The 21712-nt window shown below is 35.5% G+C and overlaps 1 protein-coding gene across 2 annotated transcripts in view; it reads right to left on the reverse strand.

Moving 5' to 3' along the window:
* Positions 1-21712, reverse strand: part of FUT8 (fucosyltransferase 8) — an 82093-nt gene that overhangs the window by 20880 nt on the left and 39501 nt on the right. For both annotated transcript variants that reach the window (XM_085224632.1, XM_085224633.1), the window contains exons 4-7: positions 20974-21398; positions 12100-12215; positions 11810-11975; positions 5144-5258 (exon numbers count right to left, since the gene is read on the reverse strand). In XM_085224632.1, the coding sequence (XP_085080758.1) occupies positions 5144-5258; positions 11810-11975; positions 12100-12215; positions 20974-21176 (600 nt within the window). In that variant the 5' untranslated portion in view covers positions 21177-21398. The remainder of the gene's footprint in view (positions 1-5143; positions 5259-11809; positions 11976-12099; positions 12216-20973; positions 21399-21712) is intronic.

The following is a 21712-nucleotide window of genomic DNA, read 5'->3' on the forward strand; positions in this document are numbered from 1 at the left end:
GGGGTTGGAAAGGACCTCAATATCATGAAGTCCCACTCTCCTGCTAAAGCAGGTTCCCAAGTAGTTACACAGGAAAGCATCCAAGTGGGTTTTGAATACCTTCAGAGAAGGAGACTCCAAAACCTCACTGGGCAGCCTGTTCCAGGGCTCTGTCACTCTTAAAGTAAAAAAAAAAAAAAAAAAAAAAAAAAAAAATTCCTCATGTGCAGATGAAACTTTCTGTGTGCAAGTTTATGCCTTTTGCCCCTTGCTCTGCTGCTAAGCCTGGCCTCGTTCACTTGACACTCATCCCCTGGACTTTTATAAGATCCCCTCTCAGTCTTCTCCAGTCTGAAGAACTCCAGGTCTCAGCCTTTTCTCACAGGGGAGATGCTCCAGGCCCCAGTCATCTTTTTAGCACTTCACTGGACTCTCCCTAGAAGTTCCCTGTCATTCTTGAACTGGGAACCCCACAAATGGACACAGTACTCCAGACACAGTCTCACTAGGACAGCGAAGAAGGGGGAAAAACAATCTCCCTCAACCCGCTGGCAACACTCTCTTTAACACGCCCCAGGATTCCATTGGACTTCTTGTCCACGAGGGCACACTGCTGGCTCACAGTCAACCTGTTGGCCACCATCAAAATTATTAGAAGTATGATAATTTGAAATACATAGACTACATCTATACTATGAAGCCAAACATACCTAATAATTAGTCCGACTGGTGCAGAATAGATTGCTCTTGTTATTAAACTCTCTAAACCTCTTAAAATAGGGTAGACACACAATAGATAAATAAAATTGTATCGTGCTAACTCTCAATCACAGCCAAAGAACTGTTTGGGAGAAAACTACTTAATAAGAGTCAAAAGCATGCCAGGAACTGTTCTAGTAATTTAGTAAGAATATAGAATACTATGTTCCAGTGCCTGGGAACATTCCCTGTCATTGTTTGAGAAAAGTAAAAATAGTCTTAGGACTATTTCCTGGCTCCCATCTTTCTCTTTTCTCAGCACTCAAAGAACCCACGGTTTTTTTGATAGCATATTCACAGAGTCAGCAGGATCAAACAGAAAAAATGTCAGAAGTGATGCTTCAGTGCTTCAATGCCTCAAAACATTCCACTGTTTTCAAGTGGGCAGTTAGTCACCAAAACATATCACAAATTAGCAAAAGTAAACACTGATATTTAACCTTCTATTGTAAGAAAAACAACTGCTATTTGTACTGTTCAAAGCTTAGGGAAATGTACTATCATCCATTGAATCAAGACAGATAAAAGCAGAATAGTCAAGCACTCTGCTGCAGGTAACCTCCTAAACAATACAATGCTCATTGACAAAGGTGTGGATTTCTACATGTACATTTTCACTAAACGCTTTATTCCTTAATGTTACAGTCTTCTAGAGGAGAGAGCCTCACTCAAATTTCAATGAAAATATCAACTTTGAGAGAATGACATCAAAAAAGGTCCATCTCATCTTAGTTATCGCAAACTTACTTCACACAATCTTCTATTTCCCTCTCTGTATGGTGGTACTTTTAACAGGTCCTTTACATACTATCTTCTCCTCAGTATAGGGGGGAGAATGAGGGACACAACAGAAATTTCTTTCAGCTGCTAAAAGAAAATTACTACCATGTGTGTCGTGTCAAAAACAGCCTTATCAGCCTCTAATGTTCATTCCTCTAACTTGCACCAACTCTCCTACAATAAATACCCTTCAGCTTGAGAAAAGCGTCTCAGCATGGAAATAGTGAAGACTCTTAATCTACTATATGCATTTTTTTCTAGAATGTGTATGTATATATATACACACACATTTATCAGCAGTGATCACATTTTGTAAACAGGTTACTACACTGATATCATACTATCAGATACTGAATTTACTAGGAAGCCAATGAAGATGACACAAGACATCTCAATAAGCACTCAGATCATTTTCACTTTTGCTTTTAAGAATGGAAAAGATAGAAACAACTCAGTTTCTTGTGAAAGTATATCTTCACTAGAAGTCAGAAAAATTGGGCTGCTCTCTACTATTTTCTCTTTAATTCTTTGCTTTATTTTTAAATCTTTGTATTTTGCCCAAAGATTAACTTCTAAAATGTCTGGATTTATTCATTTCTTACGTTTTTGCTTTGTTTTCTTTTCTAACCTTACAGAAAAGGAATCAAATCCACTCTTAATTACATTGCTGTATAATTAATTCAAAAATCTGGCAAATATGGGGAAAGAAATGGAAAATGCAGATGAGCCTACAATACCCAACAGTAAAAATGGTTCAGTAAACAGTGAAAGAAACTTTTGTGCAATCACAAAAAAAAAACATTGATCACTCACTGAAGAAAAAGTCATATAAAATATAATCCTTTATAAGTGCAACAGCAAACCAGAATCTCAGACAGAATGTACATACATACTGTTCAGAGAAGTCACTGCTCAGTGACTTCTTTTTAGATACAAATTTGATCGTCATCATCTCCTTTCAATTCTGTTGATCACTAGTGAGTCACTGACTTGTTTACAATTAAATGAGTATACGAGGGTCAAATGATTGAAGTTTAATCAAATGAACTTGACACTGTGTCTACTATTATAGACAACTAGATGGCATAGCCAAGGTTTGCCAGTATTATGAATTCATAACCAAAAATCTTGACTGCAGCTATATTATTCAAACAAGCAAGTAGCACATGTGGCCAAAAACATATCTCAGCTAAGTTTAAGGATATGGTCTTTTTCAACAGTTTGCCTTGACAGTTATCTAATCATACTTTCAACATTTCAAGATGAGACTATTAGAATGTAGTCTATTCTTTACATTCTATTTCTCAATATTCCTCAGAAATGGAAGTTTCTGACATTTTTCTTCTTTACTAAGAGAATTATCAGGGTTGTAGGTAGCTGGTATAAATGCCAGGAAGCTTTCAAATAAACCTAAGGATGCTGACACTTCCAAGAGAAGACTGAAACACTACAAGGTCTGCCAATTAAAGAAAGCCTCACTTTTCCCAGGACAGGGGTTCACAGACACATACGACTGAAGAAAATGAAAAAATAAATGCATAGAGGGAGAATATTTAGAGCTTTTTTCTTCCCCACACTAGAATTTTATTTTGTTTTTATTTCAAACTAGCTTAAATTTATCCACACAAATAGCAACTTATAATAGCCATTTGTTTCTCCTGACTGTAATAAATGGGGAAAGTTAAATTGTATTAGATTTGAATTATAGAAGCATATAAGTTTATACATGTCAAGACAGTTGTGAAGAGCACAACCCTTTGCACGTATGCAGAGCACGCTGAGCCTCTTCGTTGCTGTTATATTAAAATAAGTGCATTTATTAAGAACTGGTGTTAACTGTAATGTAGGAAGGGGTAGAAAGAGAAAAAAATAAGTTATACATTAAATCATCAATAATATTGGGAAATTCAGACATCTTAGAATAATTTTTTTCTTTGTATATATATCCCCCAAATAAATAGTAAGCCTTTAGCAAACTATGACCATTATAATTGAGGATGTTGACTACTGTATGGGAACAGCTGAATCAATGAGTCAGCCCTGGGAGCAAAGGTGAAGGCAATTCACCTGTGCTGCTGGAAGGGGTGGAGCCTGGCTGCACCTCTCCTAGACCCACTTAAAAACTGACTACCACTGGGGAAAGATCTTTTCTGGAGATCCCTCCTCTGGAGTTTTACAGTGAGGCCTAGGATGCAGATAAGCTTTCTATCTATTCTCTTTTTGGTATAACAACTGCTTAGCCAAACTCTCTTGTTTATTTCATAATTATAACATCTGTATATTCATTGATTATACAACTACTTTAGTAATGTTTTTCACCTTATATACTTATAAATATATAAATATATATAAACGTGTATTTTCAACCTCCAAAGTTAAACAAAATGTCATTTTTGAATTTTTCCAATTGAAAGCAAAAAATATTCTGCTAATGGGAGATGACACTGTGAAATCACAAACTTCCTGAATTAGATAAAAAATGAAATACTACTCTTTTAATTGTTTGCTTGCTTTATCACACTTCTAAATCACAGTATTATATTACATACAATACTATTGAAGCCCTTGTGTAACAACTTAAAGAACAGACTTCTTTTACACATTCCTTTCAATGGCTTGACGATAAACATCTCTGAAAAGTTGTCTTTTGCTTAAACATAAGCTTCTAGTTTTTTAAGTATTGCTCAGACTACAAGAACAAGCTAAATGTAGCCTCATTAAATCAAATTTATGATAATATCATCCAAATGAAGCTGCAGTCATCACTATTCACAATCATTCATCTAAATGATTTCCCAAGGAGATGTCCCAAAATAATATAGCTGTCACAGTTAAACGTGTCCCAAGCAAGAATAACATACTGTACTATGATTCTTCAGCAAAAAAAAAAAATTTACTAGGATACTCCACATCAAGTTTTTGGTTTATGGAATTAGGGGGATTGTTGATTTTTTTTTTTTTTATTTTTATATACAGTCATATAATTAGTGGAGGTGCATATCTGTATTTTCAGACCATGCATTATTTTACATTCTATACTGACGGTCAGCACTACACTCTTCAAAATCCTGAAATCCACACAGATATTTTTAAACATAATTATTACAAAACACATTAACTTCTACTCAAAATGCAGTCTTATCCATTTCAACTTGGGATCATTAATCCCTACACAAGAAGCATTTTAACCTTTATAAGGACTCAAAAACCTTATGCCCAGCATACTGCATAGGCATGCAGGATAAGAGTTCGCACCCTCAGGTTTTTTTTTGTTTTTTAAGGCACAGAAACAAGGATAAAAAACAAAGAGAGATAATTACATATATTTAAATATTCCATTTCGAAGTCTATAGCTTCTCATAGATCTGACACACTTCTGCCCAGTTACAAGTAGAACTGTAATCAGCAATTTCTTGTTAAACTCTCATGCTTGAAATACTGCTCTTCTGTGTACACAGAATTGTTTTTGACAGAAGTTTTCTTATTTCTGTTGTATGAATTCCATTCATATATAAGCATTCACTTCAAACTATAGTGTAATTATACTATTACAAAGATATAGCTAAGTGCTCTATCAAAAGAATTCTTAATGCTTCCCTTGATTTAAAAAGCATTCTCTTTTTACCTGTAAGTAAGTTATTCTCCTCTGCACCAGATCTGTTAGATCTTTGGCCTCTTTTTCTCGCCAATCTCCTGCTCCATCTGTTTGACTGAGGTAGTACAAATCTGTCATTATTGACCTATAAACAATAATGGAAAACAACTGTAATATTACAACACAAGAGTATTAAATGAAATCAAAGAAAAATGAAAGTAACTTCAGTTATTGCCTCAAAAATAGTTTCTTCATCCTACCCCATAATTCAAACAGCAATCAAGAAAGACTCTTCTCCATTTAGCACATGTTCCATAACCATAAATAATTATAATGTTACACAGGAGATGGGATATAAATGAAAAAACATCCTGAATTATTCTCACAGACACTAGACAAGATGCTCTTTGAACATAGTGGGATCTACAGAAAGAAAATACTGTCATGTGACCACAAAACCTAACCTTATGATCTTATGCAAGAGGAATCAGAACACATCCAGAATATTTTATATATACATACATTTACTCCTATAAAATTGTGAAGTAAACCAGGGACCAAAAAATTCACAGGTGCTATAACACAAAAATGATGATACAGCTGTTACAGTAAAACATGTCCCAGCATTTAACTACCTGGAGTTATGGAGACTTCCTTTGATTTTCTTGCTGGGAAACATGCGTTCTTTAGTTTACAGCTGCTGTGTTCGTTTGAGCATGAGAGACCATCAATTTGGCTTAATAATACAGACTTTAAAAAGATGTGGACAAATACCCATGACCAGGGTTAGTCTTCATACCGGGAGCTAATAGTAGGTGGACCAGTGATCAGTAGGCCCAAGATAGGAAGACACAGACAAAAGATGGATCTGACCAGGATTATTAGAGGATACTGCAGGGGTTAAGATGACAGAAAGATTTCAGATACTGGAGTTGCAGATATTTAAGTCACACTTGTTTTTTCATTCTGTTTCTAACTAACAGCATAAATGGGTTGTTGCTATTTTTGCTTTCTAACACAAATTCAAATCTTGGAGTTGCTCTCTAAAAGTATTTTGCTCCTAGAAAATAGAATGAGTAAAGAATCAAAGAATCTGGATCTATGTTTCATCCGTCACAAAAAAAAAAATAAAAAAATGGATTAAGAGATTTTAAAGCTAGAGACTTATCCTAGTCACATGACAAAAATCACACATATCAGCATGTTAGAGACTGTAGTTCAGTAAAAACTCAGAGGACAAAAAATATATATATGAGTCACCAAATTGAAAGGATGCCAAACACTATTCATCAAAGTTTGGTCAGCTATCACAAAAGTCATGATAACAGCTCAAGGGGAAGAGAAGGAATGAAACATGGGTAACAAAACCACTTTGCAAACAGAATGCATAGGATACAATCACAACAACTAGTAGTTTAACCTGTTCTTTAACTCTATATCAAATAGCCTTTCCATTGTTAAATGAAGCTGATCTCAAAGATTCTCTTCCCTCTAGTAACTATACTAATATACTTGCAACAGACTATATTGTTCCTTCAGTAGAAGTAGTGATGAAATACTGGACTAAGACATCTGCCAAGACCAGCACCCTCGGGGAGAAAATCTTCACAATCCAAGGACACAACTAAGAAATAATGATTAAGGCATCAGACAGTAGAAGCACTATCGTATTAGTAACAGCGTATTTGCATAACAGCATTAAGGTCAACAAGGAACTCCAATACTACTTAACTTGAGTCACAGAAACTGTCTCGAAGTCTATCATCTCTACAAAAGCGAGTCTTCCATATTACACAAGATCTTGTTCATGAGGAAGATTAGCTACTTTGCTTCTATCTTGTCACTTCTTCATTTCCTACCCGTCAGCTTCCCCCATAACAAAGAAGTTAGAAACTGCTGTATGTACTTAAAATTAACAATAATATTTTTCTCATACTATAATTTAGATTAGAAATGTGCAAGTCTGTGTGTATATATAATGCCAACTTAACATACAAAATTTCATTCAGTTAAGATACATAGGCAACCATTCTTCATTATTTCAGTCAACAACAGGACATTCAGCAACTTCATAAATTCCAAAACAAATCAACAAGTTCACACATACTTCCAAACGAGAAAAACATGTCAAGAACCAAAACACCCAAAATCCTGTGATTCTCAGAGTGAATGACAGCATTTGATTTGCTCATTCTAAAGTTATGCTTATTTTCAGGGAAGAGGTCAGACTGTGTGTAGGGAAAAAGCAGTCTAGGTGGCTACTGCATGTCCTAAGGGAAAAGAAAATCCCAGAGACAGCAGTGCCTCGCAGGCCAAAGGCTGCACATGGGAAGGCTAGGAGTCACCTTGTAGCTTATTGAAAAAGACTGACATGACAATGAAAGAAGCAGACAGACCTTAAAGGTGAAAGAACAAACATACTATGGACTAGAAGCAACAAAAAAGAGCATCCTGCAACACAAGGTCTTTACAGTACCTGAAGTCAACATTGCAAATACAAAGTACACAGGCTGAAAACAGCCAAAATATCTTTGTATGTTTTCTCTTACACTTTCTTTTTGTTTTCATATTTTGAAATATCACTCCACACTTTTTTAAAAACAAAACTAGCCACTAATTTCTCGGTTTTCAATTTTTGCTTAAAAACTTCAGTCTTCTTTCAAGACCTCACCATATAGAGTGCCTGCACAGATTTGCTTCTAAGACTCAACAGGCATCATGACATTTTGCTTTTGAAAAAAAAGTAAGACTACTTTTACAATAAATTTCATTTTTTTAGAAGAAGCACAATTGTTATTGATTGTATCTTACAAAATTCTTCCAGTACTACAATGCTTTCAGACTTCCAAGTTGAGTAGTGCACTTGACATGCTAGAGGGAAAGGATGCTATCCAGAGGGACCTGGACAGGCTTGAGAGATGAGCCTATGTCAGTCTCATGAAGCTCACTAAGGCCAAGTGCAAGGTCCTACATCTTAGCTGGTGCAATCTCAAGCACAGATACTGATTGGGCAAGTAATGGCTTGAGAGCAGACCGCAGGAGAAAGATTTGGGAGTGCTGATTGATTTACTGTGTCCAGTTCTGGGCTCCCCAGTACAAAAAAGACAGGGATCTCTTGGAAAGAGCCCAGCGGAGGGCCACAAAGATGGTGAAGGGCCTGGAGCATCTCCCCTATGAAGAAAGGCTAAGTGAACTGGGTCTGTTTAGCCTTGAGAAAAGATGACTGAGAGAGGACCTGATCCAGATTTATAAATATCTGAGGTGTGGCAGCCATAGTGGTGAGGCCAGTCTCTTTTCAGTGGTACGTGGAGACAGGACGAGGGGAAACGGACATAAACTGCAGCACAGGAAGTTTTGCACAAATGTGCGTAAGAACTTCTTCACGGTGAGGGTGACGGAGCACTGGAACAGGCTGCCCAGGGAGGTTGTGGAGTCTCCTTCTCTGGAGATATTCAAGTCTCGCCTGAACGCCTACCTGTGTGACCTGGTGTAGGGAACCTGCTTTGGCAGGGGGGTTGGTCTCGATGATCTCTAGAGGTCCCTTCCAATTCAACAATTCTGTGATTCTGTGATGGGAGATCCAACATGAGCTCGCAACATGCGCTTGCAGCCCAGAAAGCCAATCATATCATGGGTTGCATTAACACAAGAGTAACCAACAGTTGAGGGAGGTGATTCTGCCCTTTTACTCTGCTCTCATGAGACCCCATCTGGAGTATTGTGTCCAGTTCTGGAGACCCCAACACAAGAAGGACAGGGAGTAGTTGGAGCAGGTCCAGAGGAGGGCCACAAAGATGATCAGTGGGCTGGACCACCTCCCTTATGAGGACAGGCTAAGTGAGCTTGGGTTCTTTGGCTTTTAGAGAAGAGGTTTATAGCAGACTTCCAATACCTGAAAGGGGCCTACAGGAAAGCTGGGGAGGAACTTTTTATAAGCACATGTAGTGACAGGATGAAGGGAACTGGAACAGGGTATATTTAGACTAGATATCAGAAATTCTTTACTGTGAGGGTGGTGAGACACTGGAACAGGTTGCCCAGTCAGGTTGCGGATGCCCCCTCCCTGGAAGCATTAAAGACCAGGCTGGATGGGGCTTTAAGCAACCTGGGTAGAGGAATTGGAACCAGGTGATCTTAAAGATCCCTTCCAACCCAAACCATTCTGTGATTCCATAGAAGGATTCATCTAATAAATTTCAGAGGTCTACAATGTTCATTTTCAATATTTAGTGTAAGAAGTATGTGCTTCTTCACATCCTTAAGTAAAGACAGAAATGAAGATAAGGCTGTCAAAAATACAGATAACTTGCATGTTGGTTTAATGAACTAGCAGTCATAGGTGTTGGAAAGAAAGAAAGAAGAAAAACTCATGCTGGGAGGCAGGGTGTAAGGTAACTTCAAGTTGTAGCCTGAACCACTCGCTGATAGAGCACCTGGGGAAAGGACCCAGTCAGCCCTGGGAGCACAGATGAAGGCAATTCCTGTGTGACCAGAAGTGGTGGAGCCTGGCCGCACCTCTCTTAGACCGCATTTAAGGACTGACTGCCACTGGGGAAGGATTCGTGGTTGAAGATCCTTCCCTTGTGGAGTCTTTCCTGCAAGCCCAGATCTTCAAAGATGGGTGAGCACCTTTCCTTTCTCTTGTAACACCATTTCATCAGTGCTAGTCCCTTTGCTGTTATGCTCCTCTATCGCGTTTCCACCACGTTAATCTTTCCAACTGTAACAGAGGGACATAAAAATATTCTGCCATCAAATCACACCACAGTTCAAGATTCAACTATTGTCACAGCCTAATGTCAGCTAAAGCATATAAACACAGCAGTAGCATGTACAGAAGTTATTTGGTCTCTATGATCTCAATAAGTCTGACATTATACTATTTGCTCCAGTTTTGGCACACAGTTTAAAAGGTATGTCAGGAGTCAGTGGCTTGAAGTCTAAGAAGCCTAAAAGAAAATAACTCTAGAAGAGAATAAATATTTCTGAGTTAACTACTGAAACAAACTGCCTAGGGAATTGGTAGCTTATCTGTTTGTTGACTATTTAACTGAGATCTGAGGTCTTTCAGAAAATTATGCTTTAGCCAAGCACTTCTTTTACTTCAAACATACATTATTGCACTCAGCAGAGAAATAATTGAATGAAACGTAATGATCTATTTTATATAGACAATAATTCTAGATAATTGAATGGTCCCTTCTCACTTTAAGCACCATCAATCTGTGACATTTTAGTGTTTGAAAGATTAAATTACAAAATTAAATCAACTGAAGTCTTTGCCCAGACTAATAATCAAAAGCATTTTTTTAACTGTTGGTTTTAAATATTATTTTACATGACTTCCAAAAGTTTCTTACCAGGTTTTCCTTCTACTACAGTAATATTTTCAAAGGCTCATGCTTTACTACTGATGTTCAAACATGCAGGTGTCTCAGCTTTTTGGGGAGAGATACTTGTTTAAGGTAGTATATTTAATTAACTCCAAAATTTTCTTCTGACTGTTTACTAACAAGACAGAAATTGCCACTGTAATCCTGTTGGGAAGATAACATTTTAAATATAATAGGTTTACAGAGGTTTCACTGAATTTGTAACACTTACTGAATTAATTTTTTTTGAGAATGAACAAAACTCATAGCAAATTTTAGTGTACTACAAATAGTATTTCAACAATATGGAGGCCAGAATATCAACAACATAATAATGAAAACTTTAATAAAGGTAATTTCTAATATATTCTCCATCAAGCTTTTAAGGTGGGGGAAAAATGACTTCAGAATGATAATTAATCCTTAAATAAAGACCTTACACAATTTTAAATTAATTACAAATTTACATAATGATCCAATGAGCAATGTAATTTCTGGCACCCTGATTTGGATTTCTGATGAAAATAGCAGTGATAACATACAGATGTTTCAGTTGTTACAGAGTAGTGTTTACACAGAGTTATGGACTTTTCTACTTCTTTTGTGCTACCCTGCCAATGAGAAAGCTGGGGATACACAAGGAGCTGGGAGGGGACACAGCTAGGACTGCTGACTCAGACTCAAAGACATTCCATATCATATGGAGTCAGCAATAAAAGCTGGGGTGAAGGAAGACGGTGGATGTTCAGAGTGATGAGTTTGTCTGTTTGTCTTTCCAACAAACTGCTACATGTGCCACACCTGATTTTCCTGCAAGTATCTGAACATCAGAGAGGAAGTAGTGAATTAATTCCTTGCTTCACTTGCATGCACAGCTTTTGCTTTACCTAGTAAACTGACTTCTTTCAAACTACAAGTTCTTACGCTTTTATCTTTCCAATTCTCTCCATTCCACCTTGGCAGAGTGAGCAAGGGCCTGTGCGGTGCTGAGATATCTGCCTGCTGGGGTTAAGCCAAAACAGCATACATGCACATGCATAGATGCAAGTAAAAAGCAACAACTGGCATCTGAGGCCCAGGTCTTTCAATTAAAAACCAAAGTTAAAGAGTCACACTGTAAGCTGTAGTAACATAAACTGAATATATAATTTACACCCCCCCACACTAAATAAAATTATAATTTTGTATTCATGCTTCAGACACGCTATTTTAGCCCAAATACCAGAAACTTATTCAAATAAATTTTTAAGCAGTACATCAGTATTTTACTTAAATCAATCCACAGTCCTTCCACAATAAATGCAAAAGCAGGTAATACAAATACCTTTCCTGATGCCCCAAATCAGACAGAAATTCATCTATGCGCCTTTGCAGTTCACTTCCTTCTAAATTTTTTAACTTCTTTAATTCACTCTGGAGGAAAAACCAAAGTTCTTTAGCCCCATTTTCAATCCTTCTCCTCAGTATTTCATGGTCTTTTCCAAGGCCTCCTATTAAAATCAGAGAGAAAAAAAAAAAAGAAAAAACACATGAGCAATTGTTAAGAAACTAAAACATTTGTGACATGGAATACCCACAAAAAAATTTTTTTTAGAAGAGAACTTATCTACTAACCATCTACTGTCTGCTTCTTATAGTTTTCTATCTGCTCTTTGGCCTTTAGAAGTTGCTCCTCTAAAGCATGTACTTTTCCTGCAGCTGGTCCCTGATCAATGGGTCCATCTGGTATCCTAGGACATACAAAATAAAGAAATATGATTTATTAACAAGTTACATTTGCTAAATTGTGTGATAATTCATCTCTTCTCTGACTTTTGTTCTATGTTAGCTTACTGCTCTTGGCTTTTATTTTTCTCTTTAACTAGAAGAAATCAAATATATAAACATAAAGATATTAAAACCTCAAAGACATAGAACAACGCAGAACATAGCTGCAGCACACAGATTCAAACTAGCCTTAAGCTATGCTGTTTACAAGACTTTCCCTCACAGACAATACCAATCCAAGGCCCTTCTTAGGAAATCAGTATTTGCAGCAGCTTAACTCCTTTTCTGATAGGAACAACCGAAGACATTTGTTGGACTGACAGGCACACAAGCAAAGACTAATTCAGGGATGTGCCTTTAAAAGATTCAAGTTCTGACTACATTTTACTTTTTACAAAAAGTACATTCAGCTCTTGAATGCTGGCTGCATACTTCTAGAGAGCCAGGACTCCAGCACAGTAATTCCACTTTTGAATTAATTGTCCTACATATATAAACTTGGTTTCAATGTGTTGGTTTTTGTGTTTTGTTTTGTTTTCTTTTAAGATTCAGCACAATATCCTAGCTTCTTAAATGCATTATTTTGAAACCTTTTCATGGCTGCAGTTATCTCAGTGACTGGTGACCTAAAACAACACTAGCAAATGCGACATCCGTTTGTGAAATCCCTGGTGTGTAAGCGCAAGAGAAATATGGAAAAACAGATCCTGAAACTTGTGAGTCACCTATCAGGCCTTAGAGTATTATAGAGGTTTGCTTATCATCTCAAACTGAATCAACAAATTAACAAAACTTAAACTGTTAAAGAATAGAAACAAGATGATATCTTCTATGTGCTTCATGAATTAAAAATTAAGGGAGGGAAAATAAAAACCCTTTTTAACTACGCAGAAATGAAACTTCTGGTGAATCTGAGCATTAAAAATTACTCTTTTTTTTTTTTTTTTTTTTTTTTTTTTTTTTTTTTACAAAATTTTCATAAAAGATGACCCTGGATAGGAAAAGAAGAAGGAAAATCCCTAAAATAATAAAGAATACAATCCTTGGAAAACATGAAGATGACTCCTCATTATCACCAAATAGTATGTGATCATAGAGATACTTTCTCCACACATACAAACACAGTTTCAAGACAATGAAACATCTTCTGCCAGACCAACGATGCCTCTTGCACAGAGAAAAGGGAGGCTAGAAGGATTTATCATCACCCTAGAATTGAAATTACATCTCAGTAGAATCTTTAGAAGGCTGTCATTAACTTCAATGTCTCTCAGATCTGGATAATGAAATAGTAACATAAATTTAGGAGATGATAGAGTCCATTTGCAACTAAACATTTGAAAGGCGTAAATACTCAATATGCGTATGAGAAAAGTGTATTACATGAAGCACGACATTAAGACCCCCACCCAACCCTCCTTTTTTTTATTTCACCTGAGAGAGGGAAGAGAAAGATAAAAGAAGGCTATACAGTCTGATTGAAATTTAATAAAAAAAATTCTAGTTTTAAAACTCCATATTAGAAGCAATTTAGGGATAATTAAATTAGTGTGAGATATTTTGTTCTGCCTATTAGAATTTTGCCATTCATTCTACCATGGTAAATAGAAAGGAGTGATCAATAACTGCTCATTTGTTTTGTTGTGTGCTGAGGGAGCGAATATAACAAAACCATAGAAAATATTCTAAGCTTAAACATGTTACTCACAAAACATCCTCCTCCTGTACAAACAAGCAAAGACCACATATACTGGTGAATTTGATTCTCTGACAAATGCATAGTACAATACTGTACCAATACATGGTATTACCATGCACAAACCAACATTAAAAAAAACAACAACAACACTGAAAGAAATTTCAGCTCCTGCAGTAGGTTTTATAACCACAAGATTGAAACGTGCTTGTAATCCATCTGTTTGGTATCACAATTTAGACTGTGACAGGAGAACTCACCACAGAATTACTGTAAATTTTCAAGGAAAAATAGAGCAGCTTATTTTGTATAAGTCACATTCCATAAAAGTAGAACTTGTGAAGTAAGGTATGTGATATAAAATTGTTATCATTGGAAATCCTCAGACAGCCTACAAACCCTCCAAACATAAATTCAGTCTGCTAAGGTAGCAATTAAATCCTACAGAAGGATGGATAATATGAATGAAGCACAATAACTGTTACCATCTTATACAACCAAGATTTTAAAAAACAGGAGCATATGCCATTTAAAACTCAACTCGCTCTGACATAGTGCAGGGAAAATGTTTACAGTACAGTACTGCAAGATAAAAAGAGCAAGGATGGAGGTAGGAAGGGATTATCCTAAACTACTACTTTGGATTTTTAAAAATTACACCACTTTAGGATAACTTTTAGGATAACAAAGATAACTTTTTTTCTTTAATCTGTTACTTTGTTAGACTTGCAACTACTGTAATCCTACTATCTTAGAATTAAGGAAAAGGTTCTCATCAGTAATTAGCACAGCTTTCTTGTTAATGCCTTCTACAAATACATCCTTGAGTTGAAGATAAGGTAACATTTGAGGGAAAAGTGTTTGCAATCTTTACCTACATTCACAGTATTTATTCAGATAGTTCCCAGTACAGACAATCCTATGAATAACACATACTTACAAATAAGATTTCTCATTGAAAAAAGATATACATAAGTTTCCATACCAAAATGAGCCCTGACAACTGACTTGCTCCTTAAAATTTGAGAAGTGAATTTAAAATAACTTTATCTGAATGATGATCATTCACATCAACTATAATGAAAATGTCAGTAAGCATTTAGCACATAACCTTCATTTATTGCTATGATAACACTATAAATTCAGTTACAAATACAAAGTAAATAGATTTATAACCCATTCACACAGTCAGCCACAATAATACATCAAACAATAGTTTTATTTTAAGCATTTGCCTCGGCAATTACAAGTTGTTATATCCACATGCTGTTTCTTACCAGTTTAACATAAGCATCACTCTTTTACATAATGAGCTCATAAATATATTACTGTAGAACTTTAAACATCACAAATATTAGGTTATATAGAAAAGCAGGTTTTGCTTTGTCCCTTGTTTAATATATCCAGCTGCACTCTAAGAAAAAAAAAAAAAAGAATTAAGTGTAACCCCCACCAGACATATCACTGAGGCCATTTTTTAAATTCTTGTAATACGGATAGATGGTAAATTAACCATCTGTAACCTGAATCTCCAAAAGCAAAAAGCACTCAAAAATGTGATGTAGCAACATTCAATTAACTGCCAAATTGTTAAAATATTATAAACAAATTTTAACTAGAAATTATAAATACATGCTAATATTTTCCAATTTCCAATGTATTTAAAAGTTTACAATAATTAATCAGCAAAAAGAAAACTGTTAGATGTCAAAAGCTCACACAAATACTGTAAGGATAGGCAGCAGCAGATACAGTTGCTTTTAATCAGTTCCAGATCACTTAAGAAAGTCAGCGATCACAATTTGGTCATAAAGAAGGAGTAGCGTATCCCTTTCTGAGGATCACAGCTTACTAGAAGCTCCCTCAGGAGAGGATCTCCAAGTAGAGATCCTTCCACGTCAGCTGCCAGTCTTAAAATGAGGTAAGGGAGCTGAATTGTTTGCACTTGTGCTCCCAGGGCTGGCGATGCCCCCTACCAGGTGCTCCATCACAGGTTGAGGCCATGACTTAACCGTTCCCATACAAATGTTTTCTCATTCTTTCATTTACACCTTTCTGAGCTCTTTGTATAGTGCTGGAAGGTTCACAAATAACCTTAATCTACATTAGGATGGTATTTTCTTTATTGATTATTAGTGAGTATAAACAAACAGAAGGAATTTGTTACTTCACACTTCTAAGATAAAACCACCCTAGTAAATAAAACTGAAAGGAAACACTGAAGGTTACCTCCAGTGAGAATTCCTAGCCAATTTAAATCAGCAGTGCTGATTTATACTCACTGAAGATGTGCCCCTTTCCTTAATTCATTATTGAAAAAAAAAAAAAAACGACAATAAAGAGCAGAAATTCAGAGCATATACCTGAATGATCCTCACTCCTTGGCCCTGTGAGATCATCTAGCCTCAAATTTGCATCATTTAAACGCATCTAATAGAAAATAATATTTTTATATAACATTTTAAAATAATGTTTTAAATTGCATCAAAAATATTTTTTGCATCCAATTCCCTTTCAACCCTTATTAGGTTCTGCAGGCTTTCTGGATCCAGAAACTGCTCAGAAAAATGGACAGAAGTACTCTAATAATTAGATTTGCATATGATCAATTGATCTCGGGTTTGGATTCTGTCCCAGCCTCAGCTCCAACTGCATTAAAGCATTTATTTCTTCCAAAATGAAAGTACTATTTCTTTGCTCTGAAGCTACAGTCAGAAATACAAAAATAATATCTAGAATAACTGTTTCTTAGCTTTATTTGTTTGATTACATTTTGTTCTTTTTCACTCCTGCTCCGCTTTGTAACACTTGGTCCTATTGAAATAAGAAATAGGTTATTGTATTTATCAAAACAATTGCAGGTTATACATTATGTAATGTTTAGTAGACTTTAGGGAATAAATACATATTGTTAAATATAAATGAAGTGTGACATATTAGTAATACGAACATAATATGACCACATTTAACAAGATTATCTGTTTCCCTGAAGAGAATTTGAAAATGATGGTTCCTGTAATGTCATGCAAATATGCCAGGAAAGGATGCCACTAACAGCAAAAGACAAAACTGTGAACATCTTCCCAGCAACTTACAAAGGAGTACACGAATACTCTGAACCATTAATATACTTTTAAATGAAGTCTAGGGAACAGATGATGGCATACAAACACCTTTTCCAGCTTCCATTCACAAAAACCAGAAATTGTAAAAGTAACCACTTTAAGCTCCCCTCCTCCTAAAGGCCTTATGTCATTTATATGCAACAATGCCAGCTTTCAGCAATCGTATTATCGTACTAGAAAATTCAAACTTCAGGCAAAATTGCAATGCAAGCTAACAATGAAAAATTATGCAATATTGTGATTTATTCTACATTCTAGTGTTTTCCACAACTAATAACAAAAATTGTAGTCAAGATTTCTCTTCTTGTTGCAAGACCTATGACATCTATAATGTGCTCTTGAAAGAGCTCTTTCAATTCTACTGGAAATAGAACAGTAGAATGTATAAAAGAACTTCATGTTAATTCTATTTTTGTACAGATGAAATGTAGGCTACATCTAAAATAAACCCAGATTTGCTCATACCAATATTGTTTATAAATATGTAAGGATTATGGTAATTCTCCAAAACTCTTTATACAATGATAATCATGCACATAATTTCAAAAGCTCAGACAATACAAAACACCTTTAATTTCATTTCTCTTTGGCAATACTAATATAGATCTGTGCCTATTTACAGCCCACAAGTAAAGTTTTCGCATGGGATCATACTGACAAAAGAAAAAGGCTAGTCATTTCTCACCTAAGGTTTTCCTAATTCACTGTAAAAAGGAAATGATATCTGAAGTCATCAGAAGTGCAATTCCAAAGTGCACTACATTCATAAAGGAAAACCTTAAATTCAGGCCATTTTCAAAAGTATAAGATAGTTCCAAGTCACACCATTGCATGGTCAAGGTACTTTTTTTTTTTTTTTTTTTAAGTATGTCACAAACTCACAAAAAAGTTATAAAAATATGAACCATTCTCAAACAATATGTGCAATAAAATACAGACATAAAAATGATGAGAACATGATGCTCTTTGTGAAATCAAACACAAGTATTTTAGAAAAAACAAAACAAAGACTTCTCACTGCCCTAAACCCTAATTCTACTCCCCACCCATTCCACACACCCTACAGAGAAGAAAACCAACCATGGATTAAACATGTTTTTGCGTTTTAAGTATCATAAAGCAAAAAAGGGCTAAACAAAGTTTTGTCATGGATATGACAAGTAACAGCTCTCAGGTGCTTGGTTTTGCATATGCTTAAGCTGTTCATAGGGTCTGCTTTCTTGGTTGTGGGGATGGGAGGCTGATACATTAATTGGTAGCAATATAGCATTGGAAAGATCATTTCTTGTTGCCATATACTTGGCTTCATGGACAATTAAATGTAACTAAGCACAGTCTGACTTAGTTTCAACCATATGATTGAGATCTTTTATCAAGTGAAGTCAAAGAAGCCACAGGAACCCACCATGATGAGAAATACTGGGCAATCAAAACGTACTGTTTTTAAACATATTTTACTATATAACTAAGGACTCCAAGAAATTAAAGATCAGATACCAGTTTTCTCTAATTTCAGAACAGAAATTGGTTCGATGACTTCTAGCTACATGGTTCTTGTAATCATTTCCTCTTTCTGTTCCTTTCCTCCTTGCCATAGCTATCTGATATTAATGGCAGAGCTGAATACTATGGTAGTTTTCTGCCATTCAAAAGCTTCTTTGCCCACTGAGATAAGTTAACTTGAGGTATCTTCTCCACCCACAAATTTTATCTAATTATGTCGAAATATGTTTACTAGTGAAGTTAATCAGATGTTTATTACTGCAATTTTCCAGCTAGGCACTCATATTATGTTTAAATTTCCAATGACTTTAAGTTGGAATTAATATTGAAACGTTTAAATTTGTGAGTATACTTAACCCTGTTTCATGACACAGTATATTCCACATCTAGAGCAACAGTAATATAAATATAGTATAATATAAATATAATATGTATAATAAATATCAATATAATATAAATAACAGATATATGTTTACAGCAGCACTAATCTCTTGCAGGATACAAACACAAACTGACTGTTGGCTACCGCCTCCTGTTAAGTAGCCATGTCACTATAAAACTGTGAACAGGCTATTTTAAAACCAACAGTTATTTTTACCATCACTTGCTCTATCTGGGCAACATACAAATGAGATACTGAAATCCTTTATCACATTTATGATTAATAAATGATGAGGGTTGAACAATAAACATCCTTCAAACATATTTGTGAATTTTCTACAAAAACATTGTGGATTTTGTTCAACAAAAATAATGGAAAGTCTTTACACTGTCTTAATCACTTCCCCCAAAGTCTACTGCTTCACCAATCTCAGATCACTTCCTTCAAAAAACTATGTCTTCCAGTCCCAAGTACATGTAAGTGCGCTGCTAATTAAATAGGCCTTTAAAGTCATTTTAGATTTTTTTGTGCAGGAATTTCAAATTCTTCTGTAGTTACATAAAATCACAAAGGACAAAAAGTCTCAGAAATATCTCAGTAACATATTCATATAAATGCTGATTTGAATCCAGTTATCTAGTTGATCATCCAGTCTAAGTCCAGAAATTTGCAGCAATTATCTGAAGTACAGAGAAGGAATGTTCTACTCTAACATGCATAGACTAGAAGTAAACTAATTGCTTCACTGATACAAATCAGAGTAAACTATAATCTACATGCTACATAGACATCTTTACATTTTGTAAATAAGTCAGGAACTTATTTACAAAAAAACACTGCTGTTGAATTATTTTCTAATTAGCACTTTGACCTTGCAATGGATCTTACATTATCAATCCTAGCATAGTACAGCGTACCTCCTCAAAGTTTGTGGAATGTTAAGACTCTGTTTTTAGGCTCCAGATATCCTGTCATCCAGGAAGAAAAAAAGTTCCGAGACAGAATGTTTGCTGACAAGCTTGAATTAATTTGCTGAAGGCCCTGAATTTTTTGCCAGCTATTAAGAGCACTTCTACACATGCCCTGATGCCTGAATGTGATTGTGATGGAAAAGTAAATGAATTCAGATCACTGAATCACTTACACATATTTTAAATACCACTCTCCCATTCCCTAAAATCTTGTACTGAGTTTTGCTCCTCCAGTTTTCTACAAAGCCTCCACACTTGTCCCTGCAATTAAGTAAAGCTTTTAAGGTTGTGTGCAGCGATGTTCATGCAATCTGGATGCAATCTGAGTGTGGCATTACATCTACCCTAATAAGTTCTTCCTTTTACAAGTTTTTGGGAAAACAATACAGAGATATCAGAAGAGATAGCTATGTCAAGAGCACTCTGTCTGAAAAGATGAAAGAAAACAATACAGAGATATCAGAAGAGATAGCTATGTCAAGAGCACTCTGTCTGAAAAGATGAAAGAAAACATTTTGAACTGTAATAGTTCCAATTCATAATGCAACAAATAATAAGGAAAGGAGAAATGATCACACAATTCTACAAGTACCATTACGGGTTTAGCAGCAAGATAAAGATTAGTGATAAGCAGTTCATCTTCAGCAAGTTCACACATACCTTCAACAAGGTGTACAAATTTTCACCATTTTAAAATGAAAGCTTTCAGTTACTTCACACAAATGCACAACAGACACTAGCTTTTCTAATTGGTTTAAACATCACAACAATTGCAGCTGTTTGAAGTTGACAGTGAGGCGTCAGTCACATTCAGAACTCTGCTGTAGTGGCAGCAGCACTCAGACAAATAATAACTTCAAATTAAAGCAAAACAACATGCACAACATTATTTAACTTCTTTCAATGTTTTGGCACATTTTCAGTTAAAGCACTGACTGAAATACTTCCACATTTTTAAATATGCTAAATTTGAAGTTTAAAACAAAATTTAAATCTGATTTATTTTATATTTCTTTTCTGAATAATTTTATTTTTAGATCCTACCTGAGAGATTCTGCCATCCGCCTTAAGTCTTCATTTTGTTGCTTTAAACGTTCAAGTTTAGCAAGTATCTTGGACAATTCGCGACTAGAATGATCTGGGTGCTCACTGTCTCGTACCAGGTGTCCACCAATATAGAAGAGTAAAGTTCCCCAAGCAAAGAGGATGAGCATAATCCAACGCCAGGAACCAGTCCATGGCCGCATTTTCAGATGCTCAGTTCACTCCAGAACTGCTTCTGTTCACACACCAACACACATTTTAAGTCCTTAGCCTGTACTGAAGTGATAATTTCAGTCCCTCCACTTCACCACATTGTACTGAAGAAAAATTACTCTCAGTGTTTGTCTCACTGCAACTCCTTAGTGAAGATCCTTATGGAGTTGAACATAGAGAGAATTAACATTGTATTGTTCTTGGATTATATTCTGTGGAAAGAATTAAAAAAAAATCTGAAATTATAATTCTGATACATAACAATGTGTTTGATTGCTATTAAGTTAAATGTGTTATCATTAACATTCAGTAGATGGCCAAAAACGTTATTACTTTCTGACAAGTCAGAAAAGAAAAGCACTTTTAACTTTCCACTGAGTTGAAGAACAAATCACGTAAACAATGTGCAATTAATTCTGGTTTTTAAATGACCAGAAGAAACATAACTTTATATGGGAGTACATGTATACATACATACACACATATACATATACATATATATATAACACACACACACACACATTCA

This window comes from Meleagris gallopavo, chromosome 5 (assembly GCF_905368555.1).
Source record: "Meleagris gallopavo chromosome 5, MGAL_WU_HG_1.1, whole genome shotgun sequence".
In the NCBI taxonomy this organism is placed as follows: Eukaryota; Metazoa; Chordata; class Aves; order Galliformes; family Phasianidae; genus Meleagris; species Meleagris gallopavo.